At 40.7% G+C, this 21,546-nt stretch overlaps 1 protein-coding gene across 2 annotated transcripts; it reads right to left on the bottom strand.

The window, feature by feature from the left end:
- Positions 1-10,901: 10,901 nt before the first annotated feature.
- Positions 10,902-13,372, bottom strand: SMIM30 (small integral membrane protein 30). 2 transcript variants are annotated; one of them, XM_035337168.1, is made up of 2 exons: positions 13,263-13,372; positions 10,902-12,158 (listed from the first exon to the last, which is right to left on the bottom strand). In XM_035337168.1, the coding sequence occupies exon 2, from the start codon at positions 12,093-12,095 to the stop codon at positions 11,910-11,912; it is 186 nt and encodes a 61-aa protein (XP_035193059.1). In that variant the 5' UTR covers positions 12,096-12,158; positions 13,263-13,372; the 3' UTR covers positions 10,902-11,909. The 2 variants fall into 2 exon arrangements, with proteins under 2 accessions (XP_035193059.1, XP_035193049.1); XM_035337158.1 differs by lacking the exon at positions 13,263-13,372 and adding an exon at positions 12,933-13,175.
- Between the last annotated feature and the right edge of the window lie 8,174 nt (positions 13,373-21,546).

The following is a 21,546-nucleotide window of genomic DNA, read 5'->3' as shown; positions in this document are numbered from 1 at the left end:
GCAACTAATTTGACATCTAAAACCTAGTGCCATGATTTCATTTTGTCAATTTGTAAGTTATTAAGCTTGAAATGCTCTGATTTATATGTGGAAAAAGGTGAAGCAATTTTAAGTTATAGAATCACAGACTGGTTTGGGTTGGAAGGGACCTTAAAGATCATGTAGTTCCAGTCCCCTGCCATGGGCAGGGACACCTCCCACCAGACCAGGTTGCCCAAAGCCCCAACCAGCCTGGCCTTGAGTACTGCCAGGGATGGGGCATCCACAGCTTCTCTGGGCAACCTGTTCCACTACCCTCAGAGCAGAAAAAATTCTTCCTAATATCTAATCTAAATCTACCCTCTGATAGCTTAAAGCCATTCTTTCTTGTCCCGTCACTAGGATAATGATCATCATTCCCCTGACAAAGAGTCGCTCCCCATCTTTCTTGTAGGCCCCCTTTAGGTACTGTGAGGGGGGAAGACTGGAGATGTTACGGTACTGATGAGGATGCAGAAAACAGTCTCTGGATAAAGGTAAGCCATCTGTAAGAACGTGACAGTTGGAATTGTTCAGGTACTATGAGAGCAGCATGGCGATGGCACAGTAGGAGGAAGTGCATGATTGCAGCTCTATGATGCAATTGTAAATACAAAATTATTATTGAATTGCCTGTTTCGTGGAGGTATGAAAGAATGAATGCTTTATTGAATTGTCACCTACAAAACTAATCTAGCCTAATGTTAGCAAATGGCAATATCTGGTGCTTAATTGGACTAGTATTTGCATATAATTAGGCAATGTTTGAATGCCTAACAGTATCTAAAGAAAAGAGTAGAAAATAGAGCAGGAACAGGATATTGCAGTGCACTAAATCAGACACTCAGCTGGCAAGAGAAACTCATGGGTTCTGATCCCTGCTACCCACATTCTTTAGTGCTGGTTTTGGTTTGTTTCCTCTCTGGCTGCATAAGGTCAGGCCATGGAGCAGCAACCAAGACCCAGATCTTACCATAAGAGGCAGGTGTCCTATGCAGTGCACATGGGAGTCAGTTTCTCTTTTAATTTTTTGTTTTCTGGTGCCATTGCTCTTGCATTGAGGAGCCAGGATAAACAGGAATTCCAGATCTTTTTTCACGTGTTGCAACTGCCAAGCAGTAATGCAGAAGGAGGGCTTTCTGCAGTATTTGTGCATTCGCTGGGCTCAGCACTGCTGCTGATATACCTTACCTGACCACACCAGTCAGATCAGACTCTTCTAGAGTCTTTTTTTGGGGGGAGGGAGGCACTTGGGTTATGCTCCGTCTCACATCTGGATCACAGTGGTTCTGAGCTGCGTACTTGTGGGCAGTCCTGCACATGGATGGAAAGCTTGCACACGCAGGTCCAAAGCATAAATGCCAAAGTGAAAAGTGAGCACTAAGTCTTGCTGTTGCTGCAGTGAAGGATTCCTGGGTCACTTTTTGGAGGATTTATGTCCTAAATTCTTTTCAAGTCATGGTTTAGATATCTAAATCATGTCTGAAGCTCTTGCACTTCCACACTACATAATTTTGTTAAACTTCAGTGAACTTATTCGCTCTCCATTATTAACATAAAATGTGGAAATATGAGACCTAAGTACTAGTGATCTGTTCTCCTTAATCTGGGATATGTGCCTGGACATAAAAGCACTCCTTTGATGAGTGAACTTACCAGTTTCTCACAGTACAGGACAGGCAGCCAAGGAAAACGTACCTGTTGGGTAATTCTGTACTGCATTGCAAGTTTGGTATTAATGTTATGCTTCAAAAGCTAACAGAACATTTAGTTGATATACTGTATATCTCTATTATGTATAATATCTCCTCATAAATATGCATGCGTAACAAAACTGTGGCAATTTGAGGAATTTATGTAAAACTTATGAATTCTCTTTGATATCATGGGTCCTCAAGATATATCTGTTTCAACCTGCATGCTCTCTACTGAAAAGGGAACATTTTTCTCTCTCTCTCTTCTCTCTCTCTCTCTTTTTTTTTTTTCCTAAGCTTTTCAGTGTATTGAATTTTAAAAGGACATTGCCATGAGGCCAACCATGGAAAATAATGAAATGCTGACAACCTGAAATTGAATGGAGGACCCTCAGACAAAAAGAGCTGGCAATTGCTCAGAATGATTTATTTGCCAAAGTGGGTTAGTTGCTAAAACACAGACCACAACACAGGAAAACCTGGTGATGCTGAAACAGAAGGAGAGGTTAAAAAGGGAAGGGCCATTCTGGAGTAAGATAGACATCAGAAGAAAAAGCTTGTTGCAGGAATGTAAGAAGGTGGTTTTTATTTTTTTATTTTTTTCCCTGCTGTCACAAGCAGGCAGAGGCAATTGAGAACATAGAATCAGTGGAATTGCAAGATTAGATTTAACTGTACTATTTGTTGTGGTGAGCCTAGTTAGGTAACGGAGCTGGGGAAGCCTTCAGTAGATACAGCGAGAAGTAGGAGACAGCTAAAGTTATAGTCTTAATTATGAAACTTTCAGACTTCTGCTTTGCAGTCTTGGAGTGCAATTATGAACCTACATATACCAAAACTATTTTTAAGGTGAGGTAGGTGTTCAACCCTTAAGCCTTTACTGAAAAAATCTGCTAAACTGGGGATACGGATTCAAATATGGCTCCTAATGAATAGATTAAGACACATTTCAAAACAGAAAATAATGCTAAATACTTCTTTTAATATTAAAAAAAAAAAAACTTATATGTTAAAATAAATTCATAGAAGCATAGATTCCCTTAGGTTGGAAAAAAACCCAAGATCATCAAGTCCAACCTTTAATTTAGCACTGCCAGTGAACCATGTCCCTAAGCACCATGTCCATTGGGTGATATAAGAAAGAGGATGGATAACTACTAGTACTAAGAATATGTTGAGTTTTTAACATTGGGTTTCCAAGTGCTAAAATGAAGAAGGAATGCAAGTTTAGTAGAATTTGAATCAGCATTATGGCTTAAGGCTTGGGTATGCTGTAATGTGAATAAAACTGCATTACATAGCAGTTTTCAGAAAGGATTTCTGAAGTGCCTGTACCAGAGGATCGTGAAAGATTTATTCTGGTCTGTTTAGTGAGTAAATCCTAGAAGGAACTGTTGGAACCAGTGTAGTTTGTGGGGTTTTATTATTTCTGTGGCAAGTTTAGAGAAGCATATGTACTTATACAACTCTTTGCAAATGTCCCAGTTCCATATAAGCTGCACATTTCTCAGTCTTGGTAATGAGACCAGAAATAGTTACTGTAAGCAGGTGGTAGGGATCAAGTGGTGCAACAAGGGAAAAAACAATCTTTCACTCATGAAGTTTACTCCCTGAGCATTTATTTCTTGACAAAAAAGAATGTAGCTGTTGCAAATACAGGACAAAAGGAAATTGTTTTTTCCACACCAAATAGAAAAAAAAAAAAAAAAAAAAAAAAGAAAAAAAAAAAACAACGAAAGCCCAATCCTGTAAGAGGATGTGAAATCCTTACTGAACAAACAGCTCAGCTGCTACTACATGAAAGAGGGTGTATATAAGGTGAGTCTGTCAGTGCCTTTTCACCTTGTTCCTGTGAGATTTGCCTTTCAAAGCCTGTGTTTTGCCATAAATCCAGTAATTGTCATTGTCCTGCGTTAAGACATTTGCCATTATGATGTATGAAGGCAGCAATCTGACAACGAGTATGTACGGTCCATTTCAGCTTACTGGGACTTTGGTTTGAATACACTAAATTTATTTTGGTAGGGTGCATAAAGTGACCATGTGCTGTACATTCGGTATTGGAAGGTCAGTATTCCTTTCAAAATAGAGGGGATTTTCATAGTTAATTCCTATTAGACTATTGTGAGCTAAGCCAAGAAATTATGGCAAAACTCATGAAAGTTCAGATTATGAGTGCTTTGTATTTCTAACTTGTGAAATTGAGAGCACATAACTTTTTTTTTTTTTTCTGGGATTTCATTGCTACTTCTGGAAAATTTACAAAGTGCTTCTCATTCAATACAGAGAACATCATGCAGACAAGGTGAAGGGAGCTCTTAAAGTAGTTTGACATAGACTCAAAACTGATTTTTCTTATTACTGAAGTGATAGAAAAAAACAAGGCAGAAATGTAAGCTGGTGTACATCTGACATAAGCAGCACATATGCGTTAAAAGTGTGTGAATAGACACTTTATATTCATCTGGCGTCCTTGAGAGTGGGCTTTCCTCTGGATTTCCCTTTTTCTTGGGTGGTAAATCTTGTGGGGCGGAAACCAATAGAGTGTAAGTTGAATATATGAGTTCTGAAATGTATTTGTAAAATAGGAGTGGGGAGAACATTTTTTTTTCCAATACGTATTAAGATGTAGGTCAAATAATTTACTGGTAGCGGACTGAGAGAAAAAAAAAGACAGCATCTATTTTAAGAACCAATTTAGATTTTCACATAAATGGAAATCAAGAATAATTCTACTGCATTACACAGAAGTGTAAGGGCTGGTGCAAGGTCAGAATGAAGCCTCTTGTGATTTCTGTTCAAAATGAATTTAAATCAGGATGACTGTACTGATTTCAGCAACTTCAGGCTGTTTTTTAACAACAAAAAAAAGGCATTCAGTTATTTGAATAAATAATTCAGCTAATATCTTGCTAAGAAATGAGGTGGGGATGGAGCCTAACGTGGCTGTAGTTCCCCCATGAGCAAGGGGCACTACTGGTCAAACGACAGGGAGCCCTCCAACCTATCGACGTGGCTACTGCATCCAGACCTGCATTTTGCTTTTGACCTTATCCGAAGGTCCCACTGATGCACAACGTGAACATCACATGCAGCACAGTGTTTTATTCAGGCTGTCAGTTCTTAATATTTTCAAAACATTGAATTTGCCAGGAGTTGAGGTAACTTGCGTTTGAGGCTTTGAGCTGAAGTGCTGAATTCCTTTTGGAGTACAGTGCTAGCCCCATAAGCCCATCTCTGAAAATTCGACTCCAAAAAGAGGATTACTGTACATATGCTATATTTGCTCCCTTTTTTCCATAACCTTTTAATGCCTCAGGGATTGAATTTCACTAGACGCAGTGGGAGAATCCTGGTACATCTGGTTTCCCTGTGGTCTTACATGATGACTGAACAGCCTCACAGCTTTTGCGGTCAGATTCCCTATGGGCTCACACTGTGATTAGATTTGTTCACCACAAATATATCCTTGTTTGCCATAAAGATATGAGTGAATTGAGTTGCTGTTTACGCGTCCCATTTACAACTAAGATTTCATAGAATCATCCGGTAAATTAGGTTGGAAAGGAGCTCTGGAGGTCACCTCTGCCGTTTCCTGGCTTGGTCTCTTCCCAGAGATGATTTTTTTTCCCCTTTTGAGGATGGGCAATTTAGAGATATCCTTTCAGCAGCCCTCGAGTTCTGACAGTGACCTCTGCTTTCCTGCCTCTCTGAGATCCAAGCACAGACCCCAGCCCACATACAGATTACATTTTAAAATATTATGTATGTGGTTTTTAAAAATAAAGGGTAACATTAAATACTGAGTTTTAAAATCTGAAATCTAGCATGGGAGAAGGTTTAAAACTGTCTTAAGCCACACAGCTATAACTGAGAGTGTCTAATCAAATACCTGACCACTCTCTGGCTTTTGTCGTAGCCAGAGAGGACTCCTCAGAGAAGGTAGCAATGGCCTGAGTGTTCATTGGGAACCCAGGGAGACCCAGCTGTGTCACATCGCAGGCAGGATTTGAGGTTATCCAGCACCCCTTGCATCAGGACAGCCTGTTGCCATAACCCAGGCATGAGAGATGGCCATGACAAAGTTACATGGCGTTCAAAAGACACAGTTTGATCACCCCTCTAAGAGAGCTTGATTTAATTTCAAGACAATAAAATTTTTTGAGCTGACTTCACCGAGTTTTTCACCAGGGCCATAATTATTACTAGATAACACTGACTTGTTCTTGGGAAAGCACTTTCTGCCTACTTTTAATGTACAATTGTTTCTGGGATTTACGTTTCTTTTCTGCAAATACAATAGAATGAAAAACATGGCTGTGACATTTATTGCTGAGTCCTGGTTTCTTATAGGCAACTGCTCTGGATATATGATCACCATCTTTAATTTTTATGAAGAGATGAAAAGTGACTTGTGTAAGGCCCATAGAAGTACTACTTTTTATGAAAAAAGGACCTTCATTTTTTGATAGATACAGACTATAATCTATAAATACTATAGATAATAAACTCCAAATCTCAGGTAGACTTCTGAAAGTTGACCACAATTGACCTTGCTTCAAAGCTGAAACTTTAACAAGGCATAATTGTCCCTTGCTATTCATGAAGACACTGAAATAAATAACACGTTTCAAGGAAAAATGAGTCAAGATGGCTTCTGCTAATACTCCAGATCATATGAATAGATTAAAATACATTTTAAAACTGCTACCACATGACTTACGAACAATCACAGCTAGATCATGTTAGGTTAAAGCCTAAGGAATAAGTGCAGGTATTTACTGCATAATTTCTGTAGCCAGCTGAGTTCTGAAAAAGGTTGGCAGAAAATGTCCTTGAACAGTTCTAGAATTAACTAAAGACATTCTGGTTTCACAGGTAATTCATAAAATAGAGAGTGAACATATTTTGATAAAAATGACAGTTTTCTTCACTTTAATTGTGCCAGGATTAAAACTGGTCATGTTTAAGGACTGCTGCTGTTCTGTCAGAGGGTAGGGAAGGGAAAAGGTTTTGTATCATTTATTCTTTGTATTATAGCAATGCGTGTAAAGAGCTGCACAAACAACAGAACAACAGAAAAAGACAGACCCTGCTCTAATAAATTTTAGACAGGATTTTGACCCCACTCAGATAAAAAGGTAATTTTTAAGCTCTTATGTTTGCAAAGTAACAGTATGAAGATGTGCACGAGCATTTTAGTGCCTTGAATGAATGGCAGCTGGGAAAGTTGCCGGAAACGTTGATTCCAGTTAAAATTTCCAAGACAAGGATGAGTGAGGAGGAACACAGCTAATATGGTGGGTTAAACTAAAGATAAACTTTAACCCAGCCCAGCAGCAAGGCCTAGTTTTCTATGACCGCTGTCTTTGGACAGGATGCTTCCTTCCCTGCCTCTGCTGGCTGCAGCTGCTAGGTCTGCTAAAGGTCACCTCCCTTTCAGGTCTTCACTTCCATCAAGAGCTTGTTCTCTCTGCTTAGCTGAAAGGGCTAAGGCTGTTTCATTTTGCTTTTCTCATGAAAATCTCAGTTCTGATCCGATTAGATGAATGATCCAGAGTCCAAAGGCTATGCTAGCTGCCTGTTGTGCCTGCACCTTAATTTGGTAGGGCCTCCCACATATTTGCAAACAAGTAGGAGCTGAGGAGACCAGCACAACATCTGGAAATGTTTTGAATATATATAAATAATATATATAAATTTTACTGCCTTTTTTTTTTTTTTTTTGGTTTTATTTTTCTATGGCAGTTTCCATACTATAGCTTGGTTTGAATGTTCCAGCTTGTTTTCTGGAAAGCTTTCTTTTAGAATATTGGAAATATAATATTTAGGTGATAATTGCCTACTCATATAAGATCTTCATAGTTTTAGATCTGGTTGCATTCTTTTAAGAATGTTTTGCGTGCTGTCCACCTTTAGTTGCCTCAGAAGTCACTCGATATGGCTTGCTGCATTTGATTCTGAATAGTGCTCTTGTATTTCTAGGCTGGTGAACAACTCTCATTTACGTTCACTTCAGATCCCTTCCTAACAATGTGTTCAAGTGGGAACTGGGAGGACAGTCAGATCCAAGCCCTCCTTTCCACCAGTCCCAAGAATCTCTTGTCACTACATCAGCTTAGATCTGTCAAACCTTTCATCGTGTAAGAAAATGAACAGAAGGGTTACTTTTGTAGTGTAATAATTACAGCCTTTGCCATGGTAACAGACCTATTACAGTTCTTCCATTTAGGCATGTTTTATCTTATTAGAAATGGTGAACTCAACTCCCTACTCCATTCTCACAAAGCATATGTAAACATCTTTTTGCAAAGAGGAACCAGGGCTTCAGACTGCATCTAGTCAGTACACAGTCTCTGAGCTAGTCCAGGGGTAGCTCCTATGGCAGGGGCACCTTGATTGCAAACGACATGCCCAATATGCTCCAGAAACCCCAAGGAGCATCCTGGAGGTGCCACATGCTTCCTGTGACACCACAGTCAAGTCACTGACCGTGGCTTCCACTTTTCCTGCTCATTGGCTAAAATGGGTATGCAAACGTTGATATCTATAAGCATAATAAGGGCTCTTGGAAGATGCCACAGCATTGCTGAGTCTCACTGTAGTGTTACAGCAGCAGCACAATTTGTCTGAGTGGGAGGAGTTCACAGCAGTTTTATCGGTTTTAACACACCCAGAAAAGGAAGGGTGTTAGGAACTGGAAGCAGTGTTTGCATTCCTTTCTCAGGTACTGCTGCATGCAGCAAGATGGCAATGCCCAGCTGCTGTGCAGCACTTGAAGGCACCAATGAGCGACGTCTGTCCATTCACAAAGGGACTGTAGGTTGGCTGTAAAATGATTGTGGGATGGCTGTGTTTGAGCTATGCTGTTGTTAAGGCAGATGGTAATCACAGGAGTCAAAAGCTATGTTCCCGACTTACAACTTTCCTGCGCTAATGAGAGGGTAGGTTGTGTTTGTTAAGAGGTGGGCGTTGTCAGGCTGGTTTTGCTTTCTGCTCTGAAGACAGCCACTAATGGTATTCGCTTAGTGCACAAACTGCTTTGTGCACCGAGCTGAAGTCCCCAAAGAAGTAGAACCCTGTTTTCATAAAATGCTGGGATAAAACAACCTCTTTTGAAGTCTAAAAAATGTATAATTCAAATAACTATAAAGCATTAGAACAATTTTTCTTTAGGAAAAAAAAAAAAAAAAGGAGAAAACGGTCCTTTATGTGCTTTGGGTCTCCAGCTAGAAAACTGCCATAAATGGCTTTTCTGGTACAAAGGCAACTACATAATAGTAATGTTGAAAATTTGCAGTCTAAAGGAAAAATAAATACTTCAAGTTTCCCTGGTACCAGAGAAAACAGGCTTCTTCAAAATTGCAAGCTGTCAGATTCAAAGTAAGAGGGCCAGCCTCTTAAAAGTGCTCTCAAGTAACTAATATTGAAATGAGATAATTTTTACATATAACAGTAACAGGACAGAGAGAAGTATACAATTTGTACAAAAAAGAAAAGATGTCTACACAACACCTAAATTTGTAAAGTCACCTAACGTAAGCAGAAGTATGTAAGGAAATATTGAGTATAAGGAATTGCAGCAGTTTCAGTCATTTCTGTCATCCCTATTTTCCTTTTCATAACAACTACTCATCAAACTGGTAACAAATCATATGTGAAAGTTTATTAAAACAGAAGAAAAAGAGGGATATCCAATTTTACACTCAAGTCATTGACAAATGCAAGTCGCCAACAATAACGCTCTGTCAGAGCCTAGGAAACGCCATTGTGCTGTGCAAACACCTTTCAATGGAGAACTTAAAGCTTCAGGCAAATACCACACTTCCTCATATCCCTACAGCCTGACACTAATTATTCTGCTAAAATTTCATTCTCCTGGAGTGAAATTGTTGCACAATCCTGTGAAACCATTTCCAGGGATCTTTTCCAATGTGAAGATAAAGGAGTCTGAGAAACGCTGCTTGTGATAAAATGTATTCTATTGAAAGAGCATTATTTAATATTCTATTGAAAAATTGGCAGACTACTCAAATTTTGGGAAATACAAAGCGAATTGAGTTTGTCAGGTGTTTTTTTTTTTTTTTTTTTTTTAATCTTTTGTTTTGAAAGGGTATTAATGGTTTAGCCAAGCTGGAACACAGAAGATCACACATGATGTGTGCTTGCATCCACCCAGTTGAAAAATCACATACTGGATCATCTACTGCTCCAGGGCAGCCTTTGAAGGTGACACCAAAGCTCCCTGCAGAGCTGTAAATTTCATTCATGTGTATGAGAATGGTGCACCACATCCCATTGTGATGTTTGGAAGTTACAAAAGAGGTTAGAGAAGAGCTACATGGCAAGGCTTACATTTCATCACAGCAACTTTGTGACCATTATTTTTCCTGCAGTTTGAGAGCAGAAACCACCATTGTTGCGGTTTGCTGATTTTTGGTTGGTTTTGTTGGTTGTTTGTAGGACTCAGCCATTGTTGGTTGAGTCCTACAGTTTCAACCCCACAAAATTTTGTAAGCTTTAATTTTACCTTCCTCCCGCTATCAACCATGAGACAGAGAGAGACGCAAATTGCAAGACTGAAATGAACAAGGCTTCTGTCTCCTCAGAAGCTAGAGAGGGAAGTCAAAACAGCCCCAAATGGCATACAGAATATACAAATCTTAGAATTTGTAGAACATGGTTTGCCCATCCAATTACTTATGTAAGACCTACTTGACAATTCTTCTAACCATTGCTTTGTACTCCACTGAACACAGACGTTTACACAGAAAAGGGAGGAACAGTATCAAAATATATAACTTTGCATCACATTTAACCTTTTTCCTCAGCTCCAAAAGATAAAAGCCAAGATTTCTAGCAAGAGTGGCAATGCCCACAGCACGAGATCAGAAGGAAATTATGTGAACTGTGGAGAGTTCACCTTCCTACGCTGCTTATTCCGCTGCTATTTATTTGCTCTTATGGACTGTATTCCTTGCATCAAGCTGGCAGCTAGAACAACCTAATAAGCCAGAGGGTTTTGTGGTAGAGATTCTTGGCTGTGCCATTTCCCCTTTGGTACTAAAAGAAAGAAGTGGGTTCTAGATATGCTATTGAGTAATTCTTTCAACCGTATAACACAATATGACTGAGTATCAATAGAATTTTGCATCAGGACTGTTTACTTTGGTTTTGGTCCTATTCTTCCATGAAACTCCAATGTATCAACAGATAAGATGCCTAAATGTTTAGCTAATAACACTATGTTTGCTATAAGGATGACACTCAAGAACAACAGATCTGTTGACTAAAACCAGGATTTTAACAAACCAAGTCCTTTCCATATTGCAAAAGAAATGTGCACAACTGCCTTGATATATTTCTAACAACCCTCTAATGCAGAAACACTATACATAATTCCTCAGTAAAATAGTTAAATCTTCATTTATAGGAAAAAAAAAAGGAAGAAAAAAATTTAAACCTTGTGTGCGTAAAGGAAGCTGAGTGCAAATAATAAACATGTGACGACAAAACATAACAGTTGATTTATGTAGCTTTACATGCAAAATTCAGGTTAAAGAAAATTAATGGTCCCATTCTGGTAACAAGAACCCGGACTACAGAAGGGGCACATTCTAAAATAAAAACACAATAGAATGGAGTTTTCCATGTTTTCTTAGCTCTCCCAAATCTTGTCCCTGTGACAGCAGAAGTGAGCTGTTAGGTACTAACTGTCATTACAAAGAATGTGAGCACATGCACACATGTCAAAGCAGTCTGCTCGCTAGTTGTCTCGTTAGAGGTATTTCCAAAGCTCTGTCATCCTGACTGGAAGACTATAGCTGCTTCCACCTGATTAACCCCTGAAACCAAAATTGTGGACCTTGTTGAAGGTCCCTCACACATTTCATTTGTAATCATTTACTGTGAAACACTCTATGGTTTTCCTTCCCCATTCAAACAGTTTTTACCCTTTGCTAAGGCAGTATTTAATCACAAGCAATGTAAAATCACCTTACAGTCATGAGGACGGGATCCTACAAATCCCTTCTACTGGGTACAATCTCAATCTGTTATATTGCACAGTAAGAGGGGTTTGCAGAATTACCTACTACAAGTTTTTGAAAGCTATCCAGAACTGGAACACTGTTAATTCCCAGATGTCAACCCCAAGCAGTATTTGGAAATACACTTCATCTGAGCATCTTCTTGACATCATTGCTGTCCATTTCTTTTCCTGGCATACAAGCCGAGGCAGGCACAGAATCCAATGACGCTTACAGCGAGGCCTAGCAGGAAGGCAATCGTATCGCCTGCATCCATGGCTTCAACTGCTGGCAGCACCAGCAGCAGCGAAGCGAGGGCCAGGAAAAGTTTTGAGGTGCTCCCGGTAGAAGACATGCTGCCGACCTCACAGGGAAATTAAACGATGGAAGTGCTGGAATGCAGGGACCTCTGTGGTATCTACAAGGAAAACAGAAGGAACGTGACAGGATTTCCCTTGCTGCCCCCTTGGATTCACCCCCCAAAAGCCAACCGATGTGACTGCTGCATTACAAATATCTGCACAGGAGCTAGGACATACAGGTTTTATCTTCATAAGTAACTACCAAAATGAATGACTTAATATGAGGAAACTAGTGGGTCTGCAACTCTTTTCACTTCCTCTTCCACTCGGTGGAAATAAATCTCTCCAGTCTCATCACGAGGTCAGGTCAGCATGTGCTCCGCTGTCTGCAGCGGGGTGTGCCTGCTTACTCCAGGCTGTGCGTTTTCCACCAGGGGCCTTTTCCTCCAGGTTTTCTACCTTTTGGTATAGCACAGCTTCTCTGTGTATGTGGGGCGGTGGGTATGTGCTCAGGAGGTCGTGGATTTAACCTTCAGTCCTTCTGAGCAAGTTCCCTGTGTATACGGTTGCTGTAAAACAAATGCCCTTTCCGTTTACACCATCTGCAGAAGACCCGGTTTGAGGCAACCGCGAAGAAACCAAGGGAAGAAAAAAACACGCAGCTTGCCCCGGGGCCACACAAGCACCTCGTGGAGGGCGCGCTGGCGCTAACAGCAGAAACCCAAACCCACCGGGCCAGATCCGCACCGGGTAGGCCGCGGGGCACTCCCCCCGAGCCCCTGCCCTCACCGGGACACCCACACACCCGCCCACCCGCCGCGGGACCGGCCGCCGCCCCCCGTCCCCTGCCCCCTCGGCGGGGCTCGGCGGCCCCATCGCCCCTCGGTCACCTCCCGGCGCAAGGCAGCGCCGCTGGCTCCGGGCTGGGAACGTCCCCGCTCAGCTCCCCGCGGGGCCGGCCCGCGCCGCCTCGCCGCGCTGCCGGGGGCCGCCGGCCGCCATCACAGGAAGGGGCGGCGGAGGGCCGGAGCCAGGGGCGGGCGTGACCCGGCCGGGCCGCCTCCTTCTCCCTTCCTCTCCCTTCCCTCCCGGCACGCAGCGCCGCGGCGCGGCCCGGCTCCAGCCCTCCGCCGAGCCCCGTTTGCCTTCCCCGAGAGAAGTCGCCCTCCCGTGAGAGCCGCCATGGCGGCGGCTGCTGTGAGGGGAGCACCCTCCCGAGCCTGTCACGGAAAGCCGGCTGCGCGGCTGCATCGAGGCGGAGTCAATAACAACGCGATCGGGCTGGTTGTCTGCTCTTCTCCCTTGAAATTATTAAATAGCACGAATTGCTTCCAGTCTGACTGCAGCCGCTGCCTGCTTCACTTCAGCTGTGGTACCGAGCACGGGCCGGTGCCGCCATCACAGCCCCCGCTCACCGGTGCTAGGGCAGTTTGACAGGGTGCACGGCGCCTTCTGCAGCAGAACAGGCAGAAATCAAGGGTAATCAGGCGTCACCTGAGCTCACCCCAGCATCCAAGTCAAGCCTGACCTATTTTTTTTTGCTTTAGACGAAGGTACTTGTGGAAGTACTGTGTTGCAATGTAATATTATCTTGTTACGTAGCACAGGGCTAAAATGCTTTTTATTTTTATTTATTTATTTATTTATTTATTTATTATTATTATTATTTTTCAAATGCCACACTATTGTAAATATACCTAGAACTAAACCTAGCTAGTTCCTAATCAAAGCTTAAGTATTTGTTTTTTGGTGGAAAATGTGTGTGTTTATGTTTGTATAAAAGACATAAACTATTATGAAGTGTGTGCCATTGGAACAGGCTTAGAAATAACCAGACATAGCCATGCTAATAAAGAGGTAAAATCAACACAGAATTTGTAATATGTTATGTAAAGCATAAATTCATGATAACCCACGTTGTCACAATGTTTCCCTGCACTTGTGCAAGAAAACAGCTTCTGTAATCATTTCTCTTGAAAGAAACAATCTCTGATGAGCTTCTTAAGAACATTAGAAACTCAGATAGATTGTCCAACATATGTATAGCTTTGCCTCTGCCTTATATAACTTCACTACGATTGCCCTTGAGCAACCATTCATCATGCTTATAAAAACTGTAAGTCCGAGCTGGGATATTACTGTTGTGCTGACCATAATTACTTTATTACTGCTAATACTTTCCTCATCTGTCTGGATCCATCAACTGTTTTAGGCTATGAACTTCCAGGGATAGGAGTAGTTTATTTATTTATTTATTTACTTTTATTTATTTTGCGTGTGTGTGTGTTCTTTTTATATCAAGTGGTGTGAAAACTTATTCTTTATAAGCAAGAGTCCCTAGACACTGTGGTAATACAAATTAAAATAAATATTAGTATAACAGACAATCATCCCTTTTGTTCGTGAAAAACCTCTTTCACAGCTTTTCTGTTGTTATGAAATACTTGATGTCAGTCCAAAGGCATTTTTTTGAGAAGCTGGACCAGAAAACTCATTACCTGAGAAAAAGCCTGAAATTTCTGAGATAAAGTTACCATGTCAGAGGGGAGAGTAATGTTACCATTCCCGACCCATTCCTTAATGAATCACAGAGAAATCTAAGCCCTATCGAATCCAGAGAGCAGCAATATGAAGTGCAGGAGGTAGGTAGGTGTCACCTTAATCACTGCTGTCATGTCAGAGAGGGCCCTTGGAGTCCTCGCCCTCTTTGTTCCCTGCTTGGCCTTTTTACTGCATCCTGCACTGTTGACAGGTAAATGTTACAGTGTTCTGTATGTCAAAAATGTTTAAGTCATCCCTGTAAATTTCAGTGTTGTGTTTGCTGTCACCAGCACTTTCCAACTAAATTTTTCAATAGTTGTCATTTTAGTCCCACAACACAGATGCGAGGGGGTTGAACAATATATTTCAAGTCTATGTATTAAACTAGAAATGTCAGTACCAAAGAGTTATGGCATCTTTGGACTTGAGTAATTTGAAGGTGAGGAGTGGAAAATCCCAGGGGAAGACTGGACCTAACAAAATTATCTTGCTGTCTCTTTCCTCTTCTCAGCAGCTGTACTAATTTAAAGACAGTCAAAGTCACGTGGACAAGTACAGTAGGAATGTTGTGGAAAATATTGATTGTTAGATATGTCATTTTTTAATAATAGCATGGAAGTGCCATTGAGAGTTAGAAAGCAGTGCCATTTGGGGATATATCTCTGGCTTATTAGCTCTTTCAATGCCATTGCATTTCTTAGATTTGGCTTCAGAAACAAGGCTGCTTTGAAAAAATGCCAACAAAATCTAAACAGTGAAGGAGACTCTAGTGGTTTTTCATGCTGTCTGAATAGCAGAGAGATGTGTATTCAGCTTCAAGCTCTGCCATCAACTTCCTGCATCACCTCAGGCAAATCTTCCTTTTGACCTATCACCACTTTGATTGCTTAGCTCAAGCTATTATGTAACTAATATTCAGAGGAAAGGCAGAGAACTCCCAGAGCTGACAAGCTAAAGCTTTGTAAATTCTGAGCACAAGGCTAAGGAGGTATGCGTGAGACTGGAAATTGAAAATAAAGTGCACTTTCTGGACAGGAAGAAGTTACGACATAATCAACAGAGCAAGGCTGCACCCTGAAGGGGGGGTTGTTTTTCTCCCCCCTTTTTTTTTTTTTTTTTTTCTCTCTCTGCTTTAGTTCATCTGCTCATGAGAGCCATTTGTTTAAGACTACGCTGATCTAAGAAGCATTCTGATCAATTTCTGGACTTCAGCTGTAATGAGAAATGCTAACTCTGGTTACAGATAAGACATTGACTGTGGGGCAATGCTTATCACTTCTACACCAACATGTTCACCCCTTGAGCTCCTTTTCCTTGGTGATACTTAATATGACAATTTAGCTGTCTATCACTATGTCCTCACCTCATCACTTTGCTCAGATCTATCCATTTTTTTCCCTTTCAAAAGTTGGGACTTGCTTTATTTAGCTTTCATTTCTCTTTCTTTGAGCTCCCCATCAGAAAGTAGACTCTACCACAGACACCTCATTTGCCTCTGCAGAGAAAAGAGGTAGTTAAAACACAGCATGAGTTACTTCTATCATTAACTTGTTCCACATTTGCTTCTCAGTCCGCTGTCACAAAAATATTGACTTCATCCTTTCTCTTCCTTCCCCTGTCTTTATCTACTCCCTTCCCATCATGTGTATCTGCTTTGTCCTGCTTCATTTTTTCCCCTATGTTTCTCAAAGTCCTTAAGTTTCCTCTCGAATCAGTGTAGGTAGTCAGACCTTACCTATCATGAAAACACCAGTTGGATTCCCTTCCTCTAGCTATCACTCTGTTTTTATTCCTGTCGCCTCTAACCTCTCCAAACATGCTGTCCAAAGCTTCTCTGATTATTTCCTACATCTCCTTCAGTGTGGCTGACACTTCCTCCATCAGCTGAAGCTGCTCACATTTGTATCTCTAGTTAGTATCTCAAACATGAAAGCCTGTATTTCCTTATTGTCTCCCTGATTGACAGACTGCTTTTGAAACACTCATTCCTCTTCCCAAATCCAGTAATCACTTGTTTAAAAAAGATTCCTCACTTCTGCTTCTTAAATCTTTGTTGCCGAGTCCTCATTTTCTGCTGCTGAGTTTGTGATAAGTTTCCATCTGTGTTTTTAATACTCGAGTGTCTATACTTTGTCTCTGGCTGCCCTGCTCAACAAACATGGCTTTGGATATCATCCTTCAACTCACGTTTTCTTTATCTTCCCTCTCTTTTTATTCCCGTCTGGTGGTGTTGAAGTCTTACTGCATCTCACAGAGCAGTTCCTAGGCCTAGCAACTCCCTTCTGACTGTTACCTGAAGTCATGGACTTACAATTATTCTTCTGTCTTGCTGTGACCCCTGCAGCTTTGTTTATTTAAAGTGCTGCTGCTAAGGTGCTTCTCTCAGGTTTGTCATTTCTGCTGTGTTCCCTCACTTCTTAATCCTCTGGTGTTACCTCTCCTCTCTTGCTGAACCAAAGACATTTTTTTTTCTTGGTCCTAGAAGGTCTTTGCAGTCTAATCTTCCTTCATACTGGTTTATCCTATTGCCATGTCATGAGGTTAACTTCTACCTTTCTTTTGTCATCCCTGGCAGACTTCTTTTGATCCCTGTAAGAAGCAAAAGTTACTTCTTTCTGAGAGCAGGGAAAGGCTTACAGAAAGAATTGCGCCACTTTTTGATACAAAATTATTTCCTTTGGCACCATATGCTTCCTGCTGTCCTTTATACAGCCATGAAAATCAAGGATTAAATAGCCCAGTGATTCCTTTTCCCTCAGCCCTTTGCTCCTCTAGTCTGGCAGGGGATCTCCTCTGCCGCTGGAATCTCTTTGAGCTTTCTTGCCAAGACTTGAGAGGTGTCTCTGTGCAGCTCTGGCTGGAGCAGAGAGCCACGGAGGCAGCTGCCAGCCCTGCAGAAAGGAGCTCTGGAGCTGGAGCTGGCAGGAGGTGGGAGCCGTGAAACCACAGCAGCGAGCTCAGAGTGTGCCAGCCAGAGTTAAACACCCACTGACTGACTGCCCTGCCCAACTGCAGGGGAATGCGAGAGCTGCCCATCAACAGTGGCAAACCCAGGGATTCCCTGTGATTATTGTGAGCACCATTCTTCTTATTATTATTACCATTATTGAGAAGCATAGTATATTAGAGGTAGAACAAAAGCATCCAAACTCCCCCCAGTGCCGAGTCAGTAAATAAAGACGGAATCCAGCCTTCTTGACTTCAGTCTGTCTTTGTACTAATGTGAACTATTGAGATATTATCTCAATATTCATCAATGTTTCCACAGGTATTGGAATATTGTGTTGTGTTTGGTTGGTGCTTTCTGAGAAAAATCAATTATTGTACAACATTAGCAAGAAAATATATACAGCACCAGCAGCTTAGCTTCAGAGGGCATGGTTATGCTATATTCATCAGTACTGAATGGTAAGCAAAAGAGGATACAACACAAGAATGACAGAATGAGATTTAAAGGGGGAGTAGTAGCTGTCATCCACACATTGTTTTGTATAGTACATCTTTTTTTTTTTTTTTTTTTTTTTTTCCCAAGCTATGCTGTCAGATGTTTTCTTGGTTTCTGTGCATATGGTTGTAATAAGTAGGAGAAGTTTCATGAAAATAAAAATTGATTTAAAGCATAATAAGCTTGAATAATCATATGTTTCAAACCTAGATCTAATCCATATTTGGATGCATGCTTATCTATAGGAACATGTAAATAGCCTTTTTTATTTTACCAGCTTTAGACATTATTATAAATAAAGCTTGTCTGCTTAAGTTCTGAGCATCTAAATCCAAGCGTGTTAGTCCTAAATGAGAAAACTGGTATAATGAAATTGTCCCTTATATTTGCTTGCCTAAAATAATACCTTTTTCTTATTTATTATTATTTAAAGATTGGTGCCTGAAAAAGAATGTGAAATAAGTGACATAAGAAGATAATTAGGGAAAACAAGAGGTTAGTGTCAGGCTCAAGGTGGTGTATCTGGCAGAAGAAGGGGAAAAAGTCAGAAGGAGGAGCTGTGCTGTATGTCCAAATTCACTGATTAGGGGAGGAGAATCAGTGTCACAGAATGGGGGACACCAGAAAGCATGGTGCCCAGTCAGGTTTTTAATATCTCCACGGATGGACACTCCACAACATCTATGCACAACCTGTGCCAGTTACCCTCACAGCAATAAACCAATAGATAAATTGTTATGTTTAGATGGTATTTTATTTATTCCAGTTTGCACTCATTACCTCTTGTCCTGTCACTGGATGCCTCTGAAAATAACCTGGTTTTGTCTTCTTTAACAAGATATCTATAGACATCACTAGGAACCCCCTTGACCTTTCTCTTCTTCGAGCTGAGCAATCCCAGTTCTCGCAGCCTCCTCTCATATGCCAGATGCTCTAGTCCACTGGTAAGGGCTAAGCCCATAGAAGATCCCATAAATAAATAATGGCACTGAAAGTCACCTATCCAAAAATCAATTTGCATCTATTTGGTAAATGCTGAAGATTTGCTGTTGCAAGTTAACAAAGTGTAGTTTATTTGTGGAATATATTTCCCGTATCTTATCTTGGTCATAGAAGGCTCTAAAAATACTTTGTGAAATAGAAAGTAAATCTGGATTATTTCAATGCCAGTCTAAAGGGAAGGGACATCATTCATGAGGGACACATTTAATGAGCCAACTGTCCGCTCTCAATAGCCTGCAATTCATTCCAGCACTTGGTTATTTGGCTCCCATTTCATTAGCAAAAGCAGTTTGAATTTCACTGTTGAACTAAATACACAGCTGTTATTACAAAAGACACCATGATTTCAGAAAAAATATAACTGCTTAATGTCTTTGTGTTTCACAAATTACACAGACCTTTAAAGGAAAGTGCATTTATCGTCTGTTACCCATTTGAAAATTCATGCAGTGAGAAAAATCACTCATCAAGGGTAAACTGAGAAATACAGTTGTAAATACATGTAATTAAAACTGACACATCTCACCTTAATGGCTCCAGTGACCATGGTGCTTAGTAATGCTTAGTAATAATATACATATAAATAACAAAATAATAGTAATAGCAGGTTTAGTATTAGGGCACCCAATCCAAACTAAGCCACCAAATTATTGGAAGATTTGTCGTAGACTTAGTGAGTTTTGGATGATGTTTAAATATTAGCTTTCATTCATCGATTTCATGGCATATTACAAAGGAGAGTGGGGTTGGTCACCTCCCCCTTTTACAGCCAGAATAATCAAGACATGCAAAGACAAAATGAATTCCTGAAATTCTTGTGGAAGATCAACAGCAGATCAGGTAAGGATCCTGAACCTTCTTTTTCTTGCCACTAAATTGCAGTGTCAAACTTCCTGCAAAACACTTACAATGAAAGTGACATAGATTATATATATATATATGATATTGATTGTGTCCTAAATATTTCAGTCTTTAGAAGGACATGGCTCCTGATAACTCTTAAATATCTTTATTATCTATAGCTACGTATCCCAGCCAGCAAAAGGATAGAGGAATTACGCAATATTTTGGGAAAGCAGCTGACTACATGATGACACTAGATCGCAGTAGTAGTAAAAAACCCCAAGGGAGGACAGACACACCACAGTCCAAAGAGTCTTGTGGTTACAACTTTTTTTTTTTTTTTTTAAACATTTTCCAAAAGACCTGTCTATACGTTCAAAAATCAACATAATTGCCAAAAGCCATTTGTAGTGACTTCTATTCCCATTGTAGCTGACAGTAACTTCCATAGAATTCTGGGGAAACAGGTAAGGAAAATCCCTTTGTGAAAGCATTCTGTCTCTGGCAAGATGTATGGAATTTCCTGCCAAACCACAAAGCCCCCGAATGTCTCAGAAGTCTTTTGCAGTGACAAAGTTCAACGTTTTCCATGCTGACTGTCCTTATGTTCCAGCTGTGATACAAGGATTACTGTGATGGAAGCTGTACAGATATGTACATCATAGACATATATTTCCATCACTATTTTCAGAATTTATTGGTAGCACCTTAAATCATAAAATACTTTATTTTACCAATCCTAAATTTCAGATGGGTTAGAGCCTGCTAATTTACATGGCTATTTGCTATTTTGTTTACTCACTCTTGGGAATTGGTCCCTTCTTCAGAGCAGGAGTAGGGAAAAATCACACATTTTATGCATTAGGGAGGTGTTACTTCTTTTCAGAAGTGAGTGAAAATATGTTCTGCAAGCATTTCATCTGCAGCTGAGAACTCATCAGTATCAGAACAGATCAGGGCTCAAACTTAATCACTTATTAGATAAAATACCCAATACTTAGAATAGCATGAGCATGTATAAGACACCCACAAACGTGTATACATGGATGTAAAGGTATGTATGTGTGTGCACGGCTACACATGCACACACATACGTTCTTGAAGTACTTAGGATGTTTCACTTCCCCCTCAGCCTGAACACTGTCTAACCTTTCTGTCTGACATCCTGTGAAGCACTTAATCACGTGCCAGCCTGTAAGCATACCCTCAGTACCAGGACAGTCAGCAAGACCATTTAAATTTAGTCACACGCTTGCTTGCCTCCCTGTATCAGAAGCAAGGCATTCAGCACCCTGACAGATAAAGCCCTGAACGTGCATCCCAGCAAACAGAGGCAATAAGTTCTGCAACTGGCATCCCACTTTTTGGTAAGGCTCTTCTGAGTATTAAGGTTGGGTTTTCAGTCTATAGGAGCCAGGTTTTATGCCTCAGTGTTACGTGCTGTCGCGCACCTCTGTGCACAGAATGGCAACGACTGCTCAGCCAGACTTTGCAATTACAGACATGTATAAGAGGCATCTACATTAAAGACAAATTGAGAGTGCATTCTAATACATAAGGCATCTGAGGATGTGGAGTATAAACTTTAAAAAAAGGGGTGACAGTAGATTAGCAAATTTTGAAACCAATTTTATATGAACATCTGCATTCTAATGCTTTTGACTAAATTATAA

This window comes from Oxyura jamaicensis, chromosome 1 (assembly GCF_011077185.1).
Source record: "Oxyura jamaicensis isolate SHBP4307 breed ruddy duck chromosome 1, BPBGC_Ojam_1.0, whole genome shotgun sequence".
NCBI classification, from domain to species: domain Eukaryota; kingdom Metazoa; phylum Chordata; class Aves; order Anseriformes; family Anatidae; genus Oxyura; species Oxyura jamaicensis.
This window is presented reverse-complemented; position numbering and strand designations above follow the sequence as displayed.

Bases quoted from the DNA above. Each gene is read 5' to 3' on its own strand.
- SMIM30 (XM_035337168.1), bottom strand. From the start codon at position 12,095: ATGTCTTCTACCGGGAGCACCTCAAAACTTTTCCTGGCCCTCGCTTCG.